Consider the following 17,196-nt stretch of genomic DNA (forward strand, 5'->3'; position numbering starts at 1 on the left):
TTACCTACCCCAGTCTGATGGGCTCTTTCTACAAGTTCCGTGAAGTCCTCCACCTTCCCCTCAGTGTCTGGGTACTGGAAAAGCACTCCACTGACGTCTTTGCCACTGAAATCCATTTCGTGGGGTAACTTCAGCTCAACAAGCACCCCCCTATATCTGAAAGTATAAGGGAAAATTGGTCTTTTATATTATGGTGTGTGTTTGCTCGAATGCATGCATGGGTGCGTGCGTGCGTGTGTGTGTGTGTGTGTGTGTGTGTGTGTGTGTGTGTATGACTGTATATGTGCATGTGATGTGTTCACTAGGGCAGATACTCATGTGCCAAGGTACATGTGCAGAGCTGAGAGGATAACTTTGCAGAGTGAGCCCTCTCTTTCCACCATGGGTTGTGTTGATAAAACTCATGCTGTCAGGATGTTGACAGAAGATGTAATCTGTAGCAGCTTGTCCCCAGGGAGACTGTCTTCATTTTCTATTCTCTCCCTAGGTGCCCTTCCAGCCTCACTCCCAGCTATACCTCACTCATACCTGCCTCGTTGTTATGGTAACAGTGCTCCACACCAACTCACATGCATGCTTCACTCTTCTGTCTCTTTCTTCTGTCCTCACTCCCCTGTCCTCACCTCCCTGTGAGAACCTACTCCTGGCAGGAGCATGACCTCCTAGAGCTAACAATCCAGCACCTACAACAGAGCCATCTCTGGGATACTCCAGCTCAGCTACAGTAAATTAAACACATCCAGATGGCAGCACGTACTTCCTTAAATTCTTAAAACCCTCTAACTATGACTCCAATCCCTTCCAAAGGGCAGTGTGGGGCAGAACACCTCACATTGCTGAAGCAGAAAGCAGATGCAGAATGGCTGGGCTGGGGATGTTTCAGTTGCTTACGGGACTAATCGATACAAAGACACATAGGACTACTCAAACTGGTCCTTAGGTGTTGTGTGGTTTCCTTAGCAACTGCATCTGCACAGAGCACACACAAAACCATGGCCAAGGCACGCATGTGTGAGCTCTGCTTTGCCAACTGTCCAAAACATTGCCGAAGTTACTTTATTTTGTCTTTTATTTATATTTATTTACTGTAAGACAGGTCCCCTGACTCTGTTCCTTCATGGTACTGGGGATTGAACCCAGGGCCTCAACTGAGACAAGTGTCCTACCGATGAACTGTCTCCCTAATCTATACTTTGGGACAGATTCATACTATGTGGCTCATTCTAGCCACAAACTTGAAATCCTCCCTCCTCAAGCTGCTTTTAATATTTTAAATTTTACTAAAAGATTACAGAACAGCGTGGGATAGCGCAAAGGCAAATGATGTCACCGCGTGCTTGTCCCTCAGTGCTGACGAAGGACTTAGCAGAAACATCTATGGGAGAAAGTTAGGGATGGGGGGAGGGGGAGGACTCACCAAATTCAGTATAGAGTAGGTTCACTTCCAATCAGACCGGAAGTGAGAAAGAGAGACAAGGTAGAGATAACATGATTATTACCCTTGGCTCAAAACACAAATTAAATCAATTACTTGGCTCGAGTCTGGACAACAGCTATTGTTTGCGGGTGGCAACGAGGATCAACAAAAAATTTCTTCCTCTTGTTGTATCTGTTGAAAAGAAAAAGTGCATTTAAACTTGGAGATTTCCAAAGGCGTTCCCAAATATCAGAGAGGGTTCTTTCCCTCCTCAGGAATCCCAGCATGGCCTCCAACTCTGTAGACCATCTGTTCCTCCTGCCTCCGCCTCCACGGGCAGAGATGAGATGACAAGTGCGAGCCATCACGGCTACTGTAGGTAGTGCCGGGGATTAACCCGGTCACGTTCTCTACCAACTGAGCCACTTCTCCAGCACCAAAATCAGAGTTTCTAAAGGCAGCCAAGCAGCGAGGAAAACTCTAAGCATACTGTAAAGAGAGACCTGAGCGATTAGTGACCCATAGTTCCTGACGGCAACCCAGTGAAATTCAACCCTGTTCCAACATAATTTAACAAAAGCCAATTCAGTTAATATACACCATGATAAGAAAGAAAAGGACAAATATTAAGTATAAGAGGAAATTGAAACCACTACAAAAGGAAAGTAATATATCTTGTTGTCACAAGCGGTATTTTAGCTTAGAGTCTCAACTGGGCCAGAACAAAACAGACCCTGCCTCAACGGAAATGGGAGAATGACTACCAGACCTTCTAGCCTCTACGTGTGCATCATGGATGCGCGCGCGCACACACACACACACACACACACACACACACACACACACACACACTACTCACATACAAAAATAAAAAAGAACGGAAGAAAGAGGATCACTTAGAAATGATCTAAGCAAATGTTTCCACTCAGTACCAGGGGGAAGGACTGAGGCTGAAATCACACAGGAAGACCAGGAGCTGGGTGGGCACTAGGGTACCAGCGCTGGGATAGCCCTCTCCTTCTATGGTTTCAGGAAATAAGACTGATGTGAATAAATAAAAATTCAGGTGCCAACTGTGTATCTGAGCAAAAAAAAAAAGGGGGGGGGCATGGAGTATATGTACTTGTGCTTTATGCTACACAGTTTATATCCTAGTAAATACACAATGTTTATATCCTAGTAAATACACAATGGTTTGTGATATCCCTGTAAAAAAAACACAGGAGGCTTGAAGTAAGAAAATGCTATGTTTTCACTTTGAATTATATCCTATCCAGTTTGAAAAAAAATTATTTTACTAAATACAGATATTATTTTATAATTACATATAATTTATTTTTGTTTGTTTTGTTGCCATTTGTGGGATATGATCTCAGTCCAGACTGGCCTTGAACTCACAGCAAGCCTCCTGCTGTAGCCTCCTGACTGCTAGGATTATACATGTATAGAACTACATTTGGCACAGATATCAATTTAATAAAGGAATAAGTCAAGTTCGAAACTTAAAAAAAAAATAATTATCTTGTGTGTAAAACTTCCCACAGTTTGAATGGAAACAAATGGGAGAAAAGCGTTGGAAGGGACTCAGTGAGCTGAGATGAGAGCCAGCCCCACTTTACAGTGACTTTTTTAAAGGGGAATAGTGGGCACATGCGCAAGTGCATACACACATACACACATACACATACACATACACACACACACATTCATGAGTGCATAAAACAAAACAACAACAAAAAACCCAAAGTCCTATTCCAGAAAGCTACGTAAGAATGAGGTGTTCAAAATGTACTGTGAAATAGGAAGGAAAAGCAGAAGGAGAGGTGAGTGCCTGAAACGCCAGCACTAAGAGGTCAGGCCAGGAAGAGCTGAGTTCAGGTGATCTCAAAAAAGCCAAGGCCTGAGAAAACAACTAAGTGTCAGAGGGTACCAAGGCCCTTGGGATTATGTGCTACACAAGAACTGGAGAGTTGGGAGTTTGGGGTGGGAGGGGGGAAAGGAACGAAAACAAGGCAAACACTAAATATAAAAAATTCTTCCTAAGGAGTGGCTGATGGTGTCCATTACAAAGTCAGCTCCTTGGCCGGGTGGTGGTGGTACACGCCTTTAATCCCAGCACTTGGGAGGCAGAGGCAGGCGGATTTCTGAGTTCAAGGCCAGCCTGGTCTACAGAGTGAGTTCCAGGACAGCCTGGGCTACACAGAGAAACCCTGTCTCGAAAAACCAAAAAACAAACAAAGAAGCAAAAACCAAAAAAAAAAAAAAAACCAAAACAATGTCAGCTCCTCCCATGCCCCACCCCTCCTATACTCCAGATACCAAGGGCAAGGCTATGCCCATACAGAGCGTGGTCAGTGAAATGTACGTAAAAGCTGTTGAGTGAAATCTGTGTGAGGCCTTTAATTGGCTAGAAGCACCCCTGGGTCCCTGCCCTTTGCTTCTTCCTGAGTGCAGATGCAGATGTCCTCCTGGCTAGAAGCCTGACAGTCATCTCCTGGCAAGAGGATAGAATGTAACCCTAAAGGTGGCAGCCAGACAGGGACACCTGTCCTTGATAGCATCTCATGGTTGTCCAATAAGTCACCTTTGAACTTGCACAATGGTTTTCTGTCAAACAAGTAGAGGCTTGAAAATGATTGTAACACATATTATAATGAGCCTATATACAGACATTGCGTGTGTGTGTGTGTGTGTTTGTGTGTGTGTGTGTGTGTGTGTGTGTGTGTGAGAGAGAGAGAGAGAGAGAGAGAGAGAGAGAGAGAGAGAAAGCTTACCCATGTGTACAGCAAGAAAGTGTCTAAGAGCAGGTTTTCACCATTTTCCAACTCATGACTCACTTTTGTCAGATAAACCTTGTCAGAAAGAAAGTGTGCGGGCTGGTCTTAGGTCACCTTGACACACAAACAAGGGCTGTCTGAAAGGAGGGAATGGCAATTCAGATCTGGCTGGAGATAAGCCTGCAGGGCATTTTTTTTTTAATCAATGATTGACCTGGGAGGGCCCAGCCCATTGTACTTGGTGGCATCCCAGGGCTGGTGGTCCTGGGTTCTATAAGAAAGCAGGCTGAGCAAGCCATGGTTAGCAAGCCAGTCAACAGCACAGCACCCCATCCATAGCTTCTCCAACAGCTCCTGCCTCCTGCCCTGTTTCAGTTCCTGTCCTGACTTCCTTCAATGATGAACAGCAATATGGAAATATAAGTCACATAAATTGTTTTCTCCCCAACTTGGTTTACGGTCATAGTGTTCTATAGCAGCAATAGAAACCCTAGCTAAGACAAAAGGCGCGCGCGCACACACATCTTTACTGTTGCCAAAGTTTTCTTTTCAGCTATAAAATTCCTCATGGAGTTGCCACCCACAGTTCAGGATGCTGGCACTCAGGGGTGCCTCTCTTCTGGAGGGGCTCTCCTGCAGAACCTCATACACACACACACACACACACACACACACACACACACACACGTATGTATATAAAATACACATTGAAATCAACATTTGCGCCTGGTAGTGGCGGCGCATGCCTTTAATCCCAGCACTTGGGAGGCAGAGGCAGGTGGATTTCTGAGTTCGAGGCCAGGCTGGTCTACAGAGTGAGTTCCAGGACAGCCAGGGCTACACAGAGAAACCCTGTCTCGGAAAAAAAAAAAAAAAAGAAAAAAGAAAAAAAAAATCAAACATTTGCTGAGGGTAGAACATAAAGACACTTATTTTGAAACAACCTTTTGAACAAAAGCAAATTTGCTTATTGATTGATTGGAATGCCTGGCCCAGCTGCTGAGGAAAATTTGCATATTAATGAGATAGCCTTTATTTTTACTTAAGAATTAAATCTTTCTTATAAAGCATCTTCAGATTTCTTGTTGATGGCTACTTTGGCTTTATGATTGTCAATACTAAGATACCTCTTGATATAAATAATAGTACAATATGGCAGAAATACATCTAGAACTTTTCACGAATTGTTTGAAATTGTCTTTACCCCAAGCCAAAATCCATCTAACATTTTTAAATGAAATTCATCAGCGAACCAAACAGCACATTTTGGAAAGCAAGCATTCTAACATAGTGTAAAACAAAGACATGCTAATTTGACATGTACATCCTGAGAAACTATGGTATGAAACGCTTAAGTATTTGTTTTTATAATGAAAACATGTATGAGAGCAGAAGACTATGTATAGCAAACTGCAGTTTAGTTGGACATAGTGGCTCATGCCCATAATCCTAACACTTGGGACTTAGAAGGTAGAGGCAGGGAGATCAGGAGTTCAAGGTCACCTGCAACTACACAGCCAGCCTATGGTGAAAGAGACCTGACAAAACCAATGAAAACAAAACCCACTCCTGTAATCCATAGCATGTAATAATTTTGAACATGAACTATTTCAGGCAGCATTTATTGGTGTGTGTAACATGGAGTAGGCACAAGAGATGCAAAGTGTGTACACGTGTCATGTGCTTGAAAGACCAATGAAGTCAAATAATACAAGGTCTGCCAGAAACACAGCAGATTCATTAGTGGTCTATTTTAAATCAACTTTTGGTTGCTACATATTCAGAAAATCATCTTTACTGTTGCCAAAATTTTCTTTTGGCAAACTCTGTATATATTCAGCTATAAAATCCTGCATGGTGTTGCCACCCACAGTTCAGGATGCTGCCTCTCTTCTGGAGGGGCTCTCCCCCGCAGAACCTCTCACCTGTGGCACAGTTGCATTGCCTCCGCAGCCGCAGTCGCCTCATCTAGCAGGGAGGCGTTGGCCATGTCCAAGCCTGTGATGTCAGATACCATGGTCTGGTAGTTGAGTAAACTCTCCAGTCTCCCCTGAGACACCTCTGGCTGATATGGAGTGTACTGGGTGACCCTGAGAGGGAAACAGAAGACTGTGTCCAAACCATGCCAATCCTGACCAGAGAAGCTCATGAAATCCCTTTGTTTTCAAATTCAATGCCCAAATCTCTTGAGAATTATATAACACATTGGTAAGACACTGAGATGACCACTTTGATTGGACTTAAACCTGCTTAGGAGATCAATGAAATATATTTCGGAGTGCATCTCTGTGGAAGTTTCCAGAAAGGATTAACTGAGGTAGAAGACCCAGCCAGAATGTGGACAGAGACTCACCCTGAGGTGGACAGCACCATACAGCAGGTTAGAGGTCTACTGGATTGAAAAAGAAGGCCATGTGCTGGTTGCCAGGACATGACCTCCTGTGTTCCCTCACCTTCCCTCCCAATGACACTGACATGGGTGATCTTGGCAGGTGATGCCCACTAAGGGGTTTGCCACTAAGCTGGCAACCTGAGCTCAACCTGAGATCCAAATGGTAGGTGAGAACTGCCTTAGCAGGCTGTCCTCTGACCTCTATGTGAACGCTGGGGAGGTCCCTGGAAAGACCCCCCCCCCCCAATAAATAAATAAGTAAATAAAACCTTAGCCAAAATAAATCTTTCACCGCTAAGTTACTTTATGGGGAAGAACAGAATTGTCATAGAAAAAAATTATCATTCTTTGGGTACCAGTACTTATTGTTCTCCTCTCCCCCCACGCCCCCCCCACCCCACATTTCTTTTGTAGATATATTTATTTCATTTTATAGTCAATGAATGAATGTTTCACCTGCTTGTGTGCATGTGCATTCTATGTGTGTCTAGTGCCCATGGAGGTCAGGAGAGGAAATAAAATCTTGAGACTGAAGTTACAGATCATTGTGAACCACCATGTAGGTGCTGGTAACCAGATCCAGGTCCTCTTCTAGAACAAGTGCTCTTAACTACTGAGCCTCCGGACATTTTATTATTATTTTTTTAAACACATAATCTCAGTATGTAGCTCAGGCTACCTGTCATTCACTTGGTAGATCAGGCTGACCTTGAATTGGCTGTCTCTCCTTAACCTCTCAAGGTCTAAGATTATAGGCATATACCACCATACCCATTATTTTTTGTTACATTACTATTTTAATTGTCTTATTGTACACATGTATTTTGTATGAGCATTGTGTGGGCGTGTGTGTGTGTGTGTGTGTGTGTGTGTGTGTGTGTGTATGTAGGGCAAAGGTTGATGCTGGGATCTTCCTCAATTATTCTCCAGCTGACTTTTTTTTGGAATTAATTAGTTTTGTTTCTCATATGCATTGATGTACATGTATGTCACTGTGAGGGTATCAGATGCCCTGGAACTGATGTTACAGACAGTTATAAGCTGCCGTGTGGGTGCTAGGGATTGAACCCGAGTCCTCTGTAAGAGCAGCCAGTGCTCTCGACTTCTGAGCCACCTCTGCAGCTCACTCCAGCTTATCTTTTGAGACAGGAACTCTCCCTGAACTGAAGTTCATCAAGTCGGCTAGGAACTGTGAGCGCCAGCCATCCACTCTTCCTCAGCACAAGGACTGCAGATGAGTGCAGGCGTTGGCTCTTGCATGGATGCTGGGGATGTGAACTGAGGTCCTCAGCAAACAACTGACAGACCTATTTCCCAGGGCATCCACATATGTTTTATTATAAGCTAGCTTTTAAAATCCATGCCTGCCTGCCTGTTCCCTGCTGCATTCCCAGATACGAGAGTCACAGACTCACCTTCTGAAACTGTAAGCCTCCAAATAAACCCTTCTCTAACTGCCTTCTCCTGCTGTCTTATCACAGCAATAAAAAATTAACTAAGACGCCAAGCCAAAAGAGTAAGTGATGTATCTATGGCTTTGAGTTTTATTCTCTCTCTCTCTCTCTCTCTCTCTCTCTCTCTCTCTCTCTCTCTGTCTGTCTGCAATCACATGCAGGCTTTGAAAGCATTGCTATGTTGAATGCTGCTTTATTTAGAATGATTAATCTTTGAAGACTTTCTTAGCACACAGTACTACAGCAGCACACTGAAATAATTTTCTGACCTTTTTTTTTACTGGTGTGTATGTGCACAACAAAGCACATTGTTACTGCAGTTAATTCTCCCGCACAGCCAGGATTAGCAATTGTAAAGGCAAATTCTAAGCGAGTGGTGGACTGGAAGGAAGGACGCACACAACACAATACGAAGTGCAGGCAAGTGACTGGGAACATGAGAGAAATGAGATCATAGGAAAGCACAGACAATGGGCAGTGGGGATCTCCAGCCGGACAAGACCATCACACACAGCTTGCTGTTAGGAAGACAGGCTTGACACTGTTCCTACCGTATGCTCAGATGGACTGCCCAATGGGACACTTGAATTGTGTTCAGGGACATCATTTGAGATTTAGACAGGTAGACAGACACAAGTTTCTTTCTTTCTGTTTGGTTCTTGTTTTCAGAAAGGGTCTCACTATAGTCTTGGCTGGCCTGGAACTGTCTATCCTGGGCCAGGAGGGCTTTAAATGCAGAGATTAAAATTCCCAGAGCTGAGATTAAAGGCATTCTTTCAGCCGCACCCAGCTACACCCAGGAGACAGAGTTGTTATCTGGAGCAGATATAAACAGGAAACATTTTCAAGATGAGCAGCAGGCCACTAGAGACAGACACCAAAGTGTTCTTTGTCATTCAAAAGCATGAGTGGTCCTACCTGAATAGCTGTTGCTGAACAACAGTGGGCAATAGTTACTATTTCCATAGCAAATTCCAGGCCAGCTGGGGCTAAATAATGAGATGCTGTAAGAGATAGATGTGGTGGCCCATGCTGTAATCACAGCACTGGGGAGGCCGAGGCAGAAGGCTGCCTGGACTAGACAGCAATAACCCTGTCTCAAAAATGAGAGACGGAGGAAGGGGGAAAGGGAAAGAGGGAGGGAGGGAGAGTGTGTGTGAGTTGAGTTTGGGACTTAAAATCTAAAGGACATGGTGGCTCACACTCCAGGGATGCTCACAAACCCCCTGTAACTCCAGATCCCCACACCTCCAGCTCACTGGGCTCTTCCAGATGGCTGCGTAATATACCCCTACAGACACATAATTAGAAATATCATCTTGCTTTGATCCCTTGCGGCAGAGGCAGGGATGTTGCAGTGGTGCTGCTCTTGCAGAGGATCTGCTTTGGGTTCTCAGCCCCATATCAAGCAGCTCACTCACAACCACCTGTAACTGCCATTCCAGGGGCTCTAACGCCCTTTGTCTCTCTCTGTGCAGCGCACATGCAAACACCACTAACTCAGACATACACACAAAAACATGAGAACCTTAAATTCTGCATTAATTTAAAAAGAACAAGGGGGTGGGGGAAAGACCAGGTATGGTGGTGCATGTATTTAATCCCAGCTTTGAAGGGAAAAGTTCAAAGCCATCCTCTGCTACATGTTTGAGGATAGCCTGGACCACTCGAGACCCTGTTTAGACAAAGCCTAAAATGAAATCGCATAATTTAAATCCACATAAGGACCATCAACCTTCCAATGGCATCTGTACCTGCCCAGCCTTTGTTGTGTTTCTCATCTGGCAATTCTTAAACTATGAAATTGCCAAATATTTGAGGTACAAATGTGTATTTTTTCGACCCCCTGATGAGGCTGGCAAGAGGGCTGTCTGAGTAGAGGCACTTGTCATCAAGCCTAAAGACCTAAGTTCGATCCCCAGAACCAACATGGGTGTCCTCTGAGTTCACCACCACACATTCCTACCCATAAATATACCTTGCACAGAAGGGATAAAATGAACAAAATCTAAAGATCACTGCAGCTGCCTACTATCCATGGGAAAAAGCATTAAACTTCCTGACCACAGCTGCTCAGTCTGAGACTGCGATGAGCCCGTGACCTCCACCAGTGGGTTTCCATGACCAGCCTGATTGCTGTTTGCCCCCTTGGATTATAATCCAAGGTTGAGGTAATGTCATCACTACTGCTTTGAAAGTCGTTTCTTTTATTTCAAGTTTTAAAAATAGTTACAAGGTTTTATTTATTTATTTATTTTTAACACTGTAGAAATGTAACAGTCATAAATGTTCTCCTTAGCAATGGCCTGTGAAAGGAAGTAAGGAATAACTCCATTTCATGGTGAAAATTTTCTACCAAGTCAGGCATGGTGATGCTCATTTAATCCCAACCCTCAGGAGGCAGGGGTAGGTGGATCTATCTCTGGGAGGTCCAGGCCAGCCTGGTCTAAAAGCCAGCCAGGGAAATTATAGTGAGAGTCTGTCTCCAAAAAAAAAAAAAAAGAAAAGAAAAGAAAAAAGGAAAAAAATAAAGCCAGTGGCTGGAGAAATGGCTCAGCAGTTAAGAGCACTGCTGCTTTTCCAGAGGACCAGGGTTCAATTCCCCAATCCATCTGGTGGCCACAACCATCTGTAACTCCAGTTCTGGAGGGACTTTATGCCCTCTTCTGGCTTCTCTGAGCACCAGACATGCTTGTGAAACAGAGAGGTACATACGGGCAAACACCCATACACACACAATTAATACATTTTTTAAAAAGTATTTTTAAAAGTTTTTCAATGTTGCTACGAAAGGACTGTTATCATACATACCGGAGTTTGCCTCGGTGAAGGGGTGGGGTGTTTAAAACCATTTGTCTGAGGAAATGCAGATGTTCCTCAGTGGCGTGAACACATGAGTTCAGCATAAGGTAGCAAGAGGAATTAAAAGAGGGAAAGATCAGTGATGCGTGGGTGTGTCGTAATTGACATTAATTCAAATGCTTTCTTTTTCTAGATGTACTTCAATATATGTATTTTAAAAGTATCTACATATCTAAAAAGACTTATAGTTCTGAAGGAGGTTACTTGGTAATATAGTCAACACAACATTGGCATTTATTCCCACATAACAGGTTTCCTCTATTATTTTGTTTATGATTTTCTTTGGAATCGAGGAAGAAAGTAGGGGGCTTTCAGAAGGGCTCATAAAACCCATAAAGCTCATTTTAATCTTACTGCCAAGATTACAAACACCAGAAAGCCACAAGGCAAATGCCAGTGTTATTAGTTATTGACGTTCTCGGCAATTGATACTTTGGGGCAGTGGACCCCACGAAACAAGTTCTTGATCCAGTGTACAGTTTCTTTTAGGAGCCCAAATGTTTGTATTCTTTCCAGTCTATGTGACCCATTTATTTTCACCTCACGTCACCGGAATTTGTTGGCTCCATCACTATGGCAACCATTCAGAAGTGTGATGTGAAGTGTACCACCCACGTGTTCACAGCCTTTCTCTATCAGCATGAGCAGGGTGCAGTATCGCTCTGGGGCTCTGACCAGCTTTTGGAGAATAATGCAAAGCAACCATATTTAAAATGCACCCAAAGCCCGAGGCTGAAAAACAGAGTATTGTCTCCTTCTCAAAACACTGGCTGCCCCCAAATTAATTAGCATAGCAGCTCACAGCCAGGGAGAAATATGGCAGACATTCTGTATGGTCACTAAGAGCAAAGGCCACAGGCCAGAGCTCGGGCAGAGAGAGAATGCTGTAGCCCATTCATGGGTATCAACAGCTTTTTTTTTTGTTGTTGATTTTTTTTTAAAGGGGGAAGAGAGAAAGGCTATTTGCTTTTGAAATCAACCTTAGAGTTGTTTACCATGCAAACTTTTACCAGAGCCACAGTGGAAAACAAGCCCTCAGCTAATCAAACACATTGGCAAGCACATTCATACACTGAAAAACTGAAACACTCTGTTGATGGGCCTACTTTCCCACTCTCTTATTTTAAAAAGAAGTAGAGTACGTAGCCGTGAAAATCTCCACACAGAAGTAGAGAGCAGACATGCGGGTGCCAACAGATCTGGTTCCTGTAAAGATGGGACAAGACCAGCAGGATGGCCTTGTGGGGAAAATGGCTTCTGAGACAGAGACAAACCTGACAACCTGAGTTCCCCAGACTCCATGGCAGAAGAGGACTGACTTTTCCTGAAAGCTGTCCTCTGACACACATAACCCCATCCCAGGAGCAGGAAAGAATTATCTGATTGGCAATGGGTTGTGAGAGCAAGAAGTTGGTCATGCAAAGCACAGGCCTGTCCACAACACACGCTCGCTGTCTCAGTAAAATGGCAGCAATAAATTTCAACTTACAGTCTTCACTTTCTGACACCATGACTTCATTTCTATCAGCTCTGGACCAAGAAATTAGGGTTAAGTGGGACATAAGTATTGACTCTTAAAAACGCTGGCAAAAGACAAAAGTCCGAGATGCAATATTGATTAAGTTCAGACACAGCCTAAAATGCCCCAGGGTCTCACAAAAGAGGAATGAAGCCTTGTCCAAAAACAGCATAGAAATTCAGGTTGATTCAGGAAGAGAGCACCAGATCTGGAATTTATGCAAATTAAAGGGAAAAGAATCTATTTCAACACCCTGCAAGAAATTTCCTAACCAAAGCCAGGTAGGTGGGTTCCTGGAGTTGAGGGCAGCATGGGCAGGTGTGAGTGTGTGAGCTGTGGGATACAGGGACCACATAGCTAGTGTGCCAGTTCTCTATCAAGGAACTACATTACCATCCAGAATTCTCCAGTAAGTTCCGCAAAATGGTCTGGGGCACCGAGCAGTTATAATAGCCCATGCCAATGTACGATCTCCAGATCCGATTCTTGCTTGCAATGGCATGCAGAGTTTCGAGGATTTCGTTCTCACCTGATTGTGGAGAAAAAGAGACAGGTTACTAGAGATAATGCACATCAGGGAGCTCCACTTACTGTTTAAAAGCCTTGTGTTGTTTGAGTGTTTGCTTCAGGAGAACAGCTATGTAGAATATACTATATAATCAAATATAAAATATAGTCATCCATCCAACCATCATTAAATAATACTGAATATGGAAACCTGGTAGGAGGGCCCACAGATTCCTCAATATTAATCGCTCATCATTTTTCCATGTGTATGTAGGTGCACATGCTTGTGTGTGTGAATAGAGGCCAGAGGCTGATACTTTCCTTGATCACGCTCCAGCTTATTTTTGAGACAGGATCTCTTACTGAACCCAGAGCTCATTGATTCAGCTAGACTTCCTGGGCAGCAAGCCCCAGGGATCGGCGTGTTCAGCCATGCTTAGCTTTTATGTAGGTTCTAGGGATCAAACACAGGCCCTCATGCTTCTGTGGCAGGTACTTTACCCACTGAGCCATTCCCAGATGCTCATGATTCTTTTTTTTTTTTTTAAATTTTTTTTTTGCTTGATTGGGTTTTTTGTTTGTTTGCTTGCTTGCTTTGTTTTTGTTTGTTTTGTTTTTTTTTTGTTGTTGTTTCTTGTTTGTTTTTTCAAGACAGGGTTTCTCTGTGTAGCCCTGGCAGTCCTGGAACTCTGTAGACCAGGCTGGCCTCGAACTCAGAAATCCACCACCTGCCTCTGCCTCCCAAGTGCTGGGATTAAAGGCGTGTGCCACCACTGCCCGGCTTGATGCTCATGATTCTTAATTCTTCTTCATTCAAAGGCTCTGTCTCTCTGTCTCTCTGTCTCTCTGTCTCTCTGTCTCTCTCTCTCTCTCTGATCCTCCCTTCCTCCCTCCCTCTTCTCCCCCCTCCATTCAGTCTCTCTGAGACACTATCTCTCTATGTAGCCTCCACAGGCTCGGAACTCAGTATGTAGAGCATCCACCTACCTCCCCAGTGCTGGGATTAAAGGCACCATCATGCTCAGCCTCTTTATTGAACTCTTTAGCAGTCGAATAATTCCATGTTTTTTCTGTATCTTTTAAATTTATGCTTTATTTACTCTAAATAAAGTATTTCTCACAGTAGTATTATGGTATTTCTTTTATAAATGTGTGTGTGTGTGTGTGTGTGTGTGTGTGTATGTATGTGTGTGTGTTTAAAGGTATGCTTTATATACAAAAGCCAGAAGTAGCTCTTTGACACTCTAGAGCAGGAGCTGCAGGCAGTTGTAAGCTGTCCTGTTGCGGGTGCTAGAAATGAAACCTTAGGTCCTCTGCAAGAGCAGTAAGTGGGGCTGGAGAGATGGCTCAGTGGTTAAGAGCACTGACTGCTCTTGCAGAGGTCCTGAGTTCAATTCCCAGCAAACACATGGTGGCTCACAACCATCTGTAATGGGACCCCATGCCTTCTTCTGGTGTGTCTGGAACTAGTGACAGTGAACTCACATACATTAAATAAATAAACAAACAAACAAATAAAGCAAGCAGTAAGTGCTCCTAACTACTGGGTCACTCAGTTGTCTTTTCTGTCTCTAGAGAAGGGAAGGCCTTATATAATATATAGCTTAAATTTCGTTTATAATTTTTCTTGTCATTTGAAGAGCTATTTAAAAAAACAAAACAAAACAAAAACCTAGTATCCAACAACATGAAGTAACAATTATAATGAAAGACTCACATGAACTCTCCACTGGTGTTCCCATAAAGGGACCTAGTTAGTAAGGAATTATAAAATTCTTGAATGCAGGAAATCCAATCACCTCCCAAATAATCTTAGGAACAGAGTGATTCAAAAGCCCAGTAGGAGGGGGAGATTAATTAGCAGTGCCTGGCAGGCCAGCCAAGCTTCAATTAAGATCCTGTGCAAGATGGACAGGTCCCTGCTCCACACTGCACCACCCAGACAAAGGTTCAGCTGTCAAATGAGAACAGTCTGAAAGGATTTGCTAGTCAAATCAAGAGCTTAGCTCTTAGATGCTATAGAGTATTTTCTAGTGGGAAAATATGACTCTGTATTATGGGTAGATTGTTCTATGTAAGGTATGGAGAATCAACAGAGAGAAGATTGTGGTCACCAGTTATCACCAGAGTCCAGAAGGGACATGCGTAAAAGGGGTGATGTCAATTGAATTGTGTTTCCTAAAACAATACATTGCAATCAGAATCCTTGATATTGTTGGATGTGACTTCGCTTAAATATTGAGACTTCTGAGACTTCACAGGGATATAACTACTCACAACAAGGTTATACTCAATTTTCATCTAATAATATGGTTTTACAAGAACATGGGAATTTGGGCACATTTGACATTCACTCAACAAGAACACCATGTTATGCGTACACTATAATGATGTATCTACAAGCCCCGGAATGCCAGCAATGACCAGAAGGCAGAGAGGGATGGAAGAGATTCTTCCTTAGAGCTCCAAGATGGAACAAACCTGTCAGCACCTTGAATTTGAACTCAGCCTAAGAGAACAAACACCTTTTGCTTGAGCCATCTAGACTGTAACCTTTGCTGGCCAAGAGAGACATCTGCTCAGACATTTCCTAGAGAGGCTGTAGGACAGTTGTCCCTTCTGGACACTGAAACCACAGCCACAGACCAAGGTGGTCTCCAGGTCTTACTTTGCCAGACCAAAAAAAAAAAATGCATACAATATGAAGACCCTATCACCCAAAGAAACCAGCCCAGATGGTTTAAAAGGGGTTCATCTACTGGCACTATCTATAATTGCTACTATGTTTCTGAATGTATTAAAAAAAAAATCAAAAACCAGGCATAGTAGCACACATCAGGAGAGGCTAAGGTAAGAGGATGGGGGTCTGAGGCTAACCTAGGCTGCACAGTGAGACTCTGTATCAAAAGAAAAGAAAACTAAAACCAAGAAAAATCCAATCAATGCAGAGGTGCAGTACTTTGCCACGCCACCTCAAGGACAAGTGTCACAGTCAATTATTCAGCCCAAAGATCTGGCCTATCTCTAGCATAAGGATATGTAACTTTAATTCCATTATCCTGGAGGCAGAGCAGGAAGATCGGAGTTTGAGGCCATCCTGGTCTATGTAGTAAGTTCCAGGACAGCCAAGGTTACATAGAAGACCTGGCTCAAGACAAACAAACAAGAAGGCCTGAGCATTAATTACCCATTCATCCTTCCAGTCCAATGCTGGGGCGGCAGGAGATTCTTGAATTCATGTTCTACAAATGGCTGAACGGAGATTCAGTCCACTCCTAACTGGCTCCATGTTTGGTAAAAATAATATAATGTTAATTGACTTGGTTAGAAATAACTAGGATAAGGCTGACAAGTGGGCAAGCATGCTTCTCACACAAGCCTGAAGAGTTTGATCCCCAGAACCCATGGTGGAAGAAGGAGGGATCTGATTTGTGGAAGGTGTCCTTTGACCATCACACATGTGCCATGGCATGCATGCATCTGCACTCATACACAAGACGATGGCCAAGTGATCCATCCCGGTTTCCCTGATGAGTTAGGTTTGACACATTCAGCAAAGACCTGGGCAAAGACCGGCATTACAGCTGGGCAGTGGTGGCACACGCCTTTAATCCCAGCACTTGGGAGGCAGAGGCAGGTGGATTTCTGAGTTCGAGGCCAGCCTGGTCTACAGAGTGAGTTCCAGGACAGCCAAGGCTATACAGATCGAAAAACCAAAAAAAAAAAAAAAAAAAAAAAAACTGCAACAAATAAACTGTTTCAAATGTGACCAGTGTGGTTTCAATCTCAGGAAAACTTTTAGGTATCCCAGTTACTCAGACTACTAACATTCATCAGCGCAGGGGACTCCTTACCATGGGGAGCAGGGCTTCTCTGTGAGGACACAGGAGCCTTACAGATAGGAAAATGGCTACTGTGCCAAGATCCATAATTACGGACCCACATTTCCCATTTAGTCAAATTATCTGAAAAAATGCAGTGTGTGTGTGTGTGTGTGTGTGTGTGTGTGTGTGTGTGTGTGTGTCTGTCTGTCTGTCTGTCTGTCTGTCTGGTATAACACTTAGTTCTCTCCCTTTACATGGGTTCTTGGGAGCAAACAGGCACAAGGGTGCTTACTAGGTCATCTTGCTGTCTCTAAAAACTAGTTTTAAAAACTGATTCAGAGAGTCAGAAGCAGGTCAGGACATGACAGGAGCTTTGGGGTTCAGTATAGAATGCAAGAAAACTGGTAAACTACATCGGCCTGTTCCTGGAAGGAGCCCCACTGT

The 17,196-nt window shown here is 43.6% G+C and overlaps 1 protein-coding gene across 1 annotated transcript in view; it reads right to left on the minus strand.

Annotated features, from left to right (window-relative positions):
• The window catches only part of Gldc (glycine decarboxylase), a 76,686-nt gene that overhangs the window by 45,477 nt on the left and 14,013 nt on the right, over positions 1-17,196 (minus strand). Inside the window, exons 3-6 of the mRNA XM_034517612.2 lie at positions 12,815-12,950; positions 6,120-6,284; positions 1,532-1,609; positions 9-156 (exon numbers count right to left, since the gene is read on the minus strand). Coding sequence (XP_034373503.1) covers positions 9-156; positions 1,532-1,609; positions 6,120-6,284; positions 12,815-12,950 — 527 coding nt within the window. The remainder of the gene's footprint in view (positions 1-8; positions 157-1,531; positions 1,610-6,119; positions 6,285-12,814; positions 12,951-17,196) is intronic.

This window comes from Arvicanthis niloticus, chromosome 1, assembly GCF_011762505.2.
Source record: "Arvicanthis niloticus isolate mArvNil1 chromosome 1, mArvNil1.pat.X, whole genome shotgun sequence".
In the NCBI taxonomy this organism is placed as follows: Eukaryota; Metazoa; Chordata; class Mammalia; order Rodentia; family Muridae; genus Arvicanthis; species Arvicanthis niloticus.